This window comes from Pollicipes pollicipes, unplaced genomic scaffold (genome assembly GCF_011947565.3).
Source record: "Pollicipes pollicipes isolate AB1234 unplaced genomic scaffold, Ppol_2.1 Scaffold_5332;HRSCAF=6302_pilon_pilon_pilon, whole genome shotgun sequence".
NCBI classification, from domain to species: domain Eukaryota; kingdom Metazoa; phylum Arthropoda; class Thecostraca; order Pollicipedomorpha; family Pollicipedidae; genus Pollicipes; species Pollicipes pollicipes.
The window spans coordinates 8652-12854 of NW_023596662.1; the positions used below are offsets into that span (position 1 = coordinate 8652).

Here is a 4203-nt window from a genome sequence, read left to right on the forward strand (position 1 = left end):
ACGAGCCCTTGGGTGTTGAATGCAAAGTGAATGGCCCAAAGCCGCAAGAAATTATTAAATTTGAGGAGTACTGCCCATGACTCAAAAAAATGCATAATCTCAATGAACAAATCTCATAACCTTTCACTGCAGCTTCGTCAGAAATCCCACACCGCGAAAGCATTACTCAGGATATTTTGCATTATTTCAATTTTATTAGACGCCAAGCACTGTCAACCACATCTCAGCAATCACACCCACAGGACCGTTGATTAACTGGCATACGCTCCTTGAAAGTCCTCAAGACTTATCGTGGTCCCATCCCGTCACCTTCGGTGCAGTGGACTCGCTGGAGTGTTCGGGCGCCAAAAAAAAAACACAGGGCAACCCCACACACCTCCCCTCACACCCACATGGCTGCTGCGCAGTCGCGAAGCGCTGTTCCGACGTCCGCCAGCAACCTATACGACGAAGGTGGGTCAGCCAGGATGTGAACATCTCGTGTTTTCGTCGACTGATCCGCCGCTGGCCCACAGAACAGGCAAGCCTCCATGTGGGAGGTTGGGTTTTATTCTCGGCTGACGCTTCGGCCCGTGAGCGCTGATACGACCATCGCGATACCGAGTGCTCCGAACAGTTGAAGCTCCAAACCGTGCTCCAGCGCTCAAAACTGCGTGGTGGTGGGGGCCGTGCAACCTTTAAAAGAAAAACGTCCGTGCAAGTCAGAGTGTCGCCGAAGAGCAATCAAAGCTTGTTCCCAATTTTCGTCCCGCTCCCGTCGCTCGTCCTGTCAAGTTCGTTCCTTTCCCGTCACTCGTCCTGTCAAGTTCGTCCCTCTCCCGTCGCTCGTCCTGTCAAGTTCGTTTCTTTCCCGTCACTCGTCCTGTCAAGTTCGTCCCTCTCCCGTCGCTCGTCCTGTCAAGTTCGTTTCTTTCCCGTCACTCGTCCTGTCAAGTTCGTCCCTCTCCCGTCGCCCGTCCTGCCAAGCTCGTTCTTTTCCCGTCTCTCATCCTGTCAAGTTCGTCCCTCTCCCGTCGCTCGTACTGCCAAGTTCGTGCCTCTCCCGTTACCGCTCTGTCAAGTTCGGACGAGTAAGAGGTCAGCCCTGGCGTAGCTCATCTTGCCTCGGATCGGCGCGCCGACCAGCGCCCGCCCCGCTGGCAGGCCCAGATGCTGTCGCGCGCGTCTAGAACACGTTGAGCTTGACCTGAGGTATGGCGTGTGAGCCGCAGTGCTGCCGTCGGTTGTAGGAGACGCATGGCTGCCATAGTGCCATCGGCTGCATCTTGTCCAGCTCCTTGACGTTGTCGCAGAGGATGCGCGCCCAGCTCGCCTTCTGGATCTCGCGCAATTGCTTATGCGAGAAGCTGTGTGGCTGGCCGCCGTTGTCGTAGAAGTATCTGCCGATGTGGGGGCGGTGAGAAGCGAGGGCAATGGCTGGTGAGGACGGACACAGGTACGTCCGCACAGACAGGCCTCCGGAAGCCGAGAACAGCCAAGGGAAACGGCTGTGGCAGCTGGCTCAGGCTCAAATGTAGCGTAGCGTACATGTCGGTCAGGCGCCGGTTCCGAATGCAGTGAAGCTGCAGTTTCATTATTGAAAGAGACGCCATCGCGAATCGCAAAATGCCCGCGCAAGGCGGTCCAGTAGACCAGCGGTGGTTAAATGCTCCCAAGTCCCTCAAGTGTTGGAGGTTGCCAAGCCCCAAAAGGCTCCCCAATCACCCTCACCTGTCTCCGTATCGCGTGTTGAAGAACTGCTCGCCGATGATGCACTGGAACACCTCGCCGACCAGGGCACCGGGCTTCCGCTTTTCGGACACACCGCCGATGAAGAGTTCGATGTCGTAGATGCTGTAGTAGACTGACTGCAGGCGTTGGAGCACATCCGGCTCGAAAAACGGCTTCAGCGCCGACCATGAGTTGGGCAACGACTGACGCAGGCAGTTCTGGAGCACAGTGACATAGCTCGGCAGGCCGTGATCTCGGCCACGGTTGATGTTCAGTGCGATTAGATCCAGGCCGAACGGCGCGCCCCTGGCGAAGAGCTTCTCGTGGATGGCGGGCACGAAGGTGCTGTCGACTAAGCGCGGCTTCTGGTCCGTCAGCGCGCGCGCGAACTGCGCCACGGCGCCCGGCGCTTCGATCAGGTTTGTGAGGAAAAATGTGTTTTCCAACGCCAAGGTCTCCGTGATTTTGCCCGTCTCGCTGCGGAGGACAAACGCGTCGTGCACCTGCGGAAGTGGAAGATGCGTGGGCAAGACGGCAGGTGAACGCAGAGTGTGGCGTCATGATGATGCGGCGTGCGCCGAACAAGCGATTCCTATAGGTTACCATTCCTGAACCTACGGAAGCAGATCGTGCAATTTCGGTTTCGGTGGTGAAGACTTTATACAATGATGTAATTTGGGCGTGTGGATACGAGCAAAAAAACAGTAACGAACAAATAAGCTGACTGCAACAATGCACTGCCAGGCTCACATCGCCCTGTATGCTCTTAGCCCGTTCATGCGGACGAACCATATAATTAACGATGTACCTCGCTCCTCCCCTTATTCTGAAGATAAGCCATTCTTATAATTTGATGTAGTTGTATAAAAACATCGCATGCAAGACGTAGATGTGTCGTATTAAGGCGTTTAAGACGAATCGCAGACACTGCATCCAGTCTAAGGGTAATGGTGACCAGTTTCAACATCAGTTACGGTGCGGCCTCAGACCTCAGGATGACGAACGCTGATGAGGAGCGCTGGCGAATACACGTCGGTGAAGTGCCTAGGCCGGGCACGAGCACCCAACACCTCCGCTAGCATCGGAAGGGGCCGACCAGTGACCAGGCGGCGCTCAAGACGAGCCCGTCTTGGGCGGACCACTGACCTGGGAGTGGCCGAAGCGGAAGGCGGCTGTGGAGAACTCGGTTTTGATGGTCGGATCCACCTGGTCCGAGTACTGGAATGAGGGGCCGTGCACGGGCTCCAGGCCGTGATCGCAAGTGTACTGAGTACCGAGCACGACCGGCAGGTACTCGTTGTATATGATGTGCTGGTACTCCCCGATGACTATGCGGCGCGCCTCCTGGAAGAGCCGCTCTTCGTCCCAGTCGTAGTGTTTCCGGGCCAGTGCCTTCGCTACGCGGTTATGCTCGCGCGTCCAAACCGTGTGCAAGAAGGTGAGGCCAGGATTCTCGCCGAGGCGGCCATCGCCTGAGATAAAGCTGCCATCCACCTGTGGCAGGAGGTCACCCCCGACTGGTGTTGAAGAGGCCACCGGTGAAGGCTCGCAGCCGGTTCGACTGCTGTATGCTGCTGCCGTAGATGTTGGAGGCGTCTAGGAAATGGGATGCCTGGTTCAGTTGGTTGACGGGACCGGCGACGCAATTCTCGAAGGGCGCCGGCAGCGAGCGCACGTGGTTCATGCACGTGCGACCGAACACCGAGAAAAAGGGGTCATCGTCGGGTATGCGGATTGGGTTACAGCCGACCGGGTGAACCGCCTTTGGCGGTACGAGCCTCCGCCGGCCGCAGCAAGACAGGCCGACGCTGCCGTTTAGCGTGAACACCGGCGTCGCGAGGAAGTCGTGGTCGATGAACTGGCCAAGCAGCATGACGGAGATGGTGCGCAGGTTGTCCGGGCGTGGTGAGGTGCTCACCACGCGCTCGCTGACCAGTCGGGGCGACGGCAGCTTCACGCCATGCCCGTCGCCGTCGGCTGGAAGATGCCGTCTTCGTACTCCGCCGGGAAGAAACGCGAGTAGGCTGACTGCGCGCACCCCAGCCGCGGACGCTGCAGGTTGTTGCACATGCCACTGAGGTTACGGTAGAGGTAAGTGAACCCGCAAGTTTCGGCCGGCTGCATGACCTCGCAGCCGGGGATCGTGACGGAGACGGGCGAGACGAGCTGGTTGAAGCTGGCGCGGTGCTGTATGCCGGCAATCAAACAGCGGGGCCTCAGTGCTTAACGGCTTGTAGCCCATGGCCTCCATCTTCTTCAGCTTGGTCAGCACCTGGATCGACTGCAGTGATGCCTGGGCCAACAGCATGGGCTCCGACGACTGCGGCGCGGAGAAGCGGTGCTGTATAGCTTCCGCCGAGCCCGCGATCGCCTCATTTATTCCCGTTTGAGCAAGTTGGCGCACTTCATTCGCTACAGTTTCCATCGTTATCATGGCCTCTTGCAGCACAGCTGCCGGCTGAAATGCAGGGGAGCCTTAGCCACTGGTGAGGG

At 57.9% G+C, this 4203-nt stretch overlaps 1 protein-coding gene across 1 annotated transcript; it reads right to left on the reverse strand.

Annotated features, from left to right (window-relative positions):
• Positions 1-821: 821 nt before the first annotated feature.
• Positions 822-3583, reverse strand: LOC119102023 (peroxidase-like). The gene is made up of 4 exons (XM_037225398.1): positions 3514-3583; positions 2857-3227; positions 1711-2213; positions 822-1379 (listed from the first exon to the last, which is right to left on the reverse strand). Exons 1-4 carry the CDS (start codon positions 3581-3583, stop codon positions 1166-1168), a joined length of 1158 nt encoding a protein of 385 aa, XP_037081293.1. The 3' UTR covers positions 822-1165.
• Between the last annotated feature and the right edge of the window lie 620 nt (positions 3584-4203).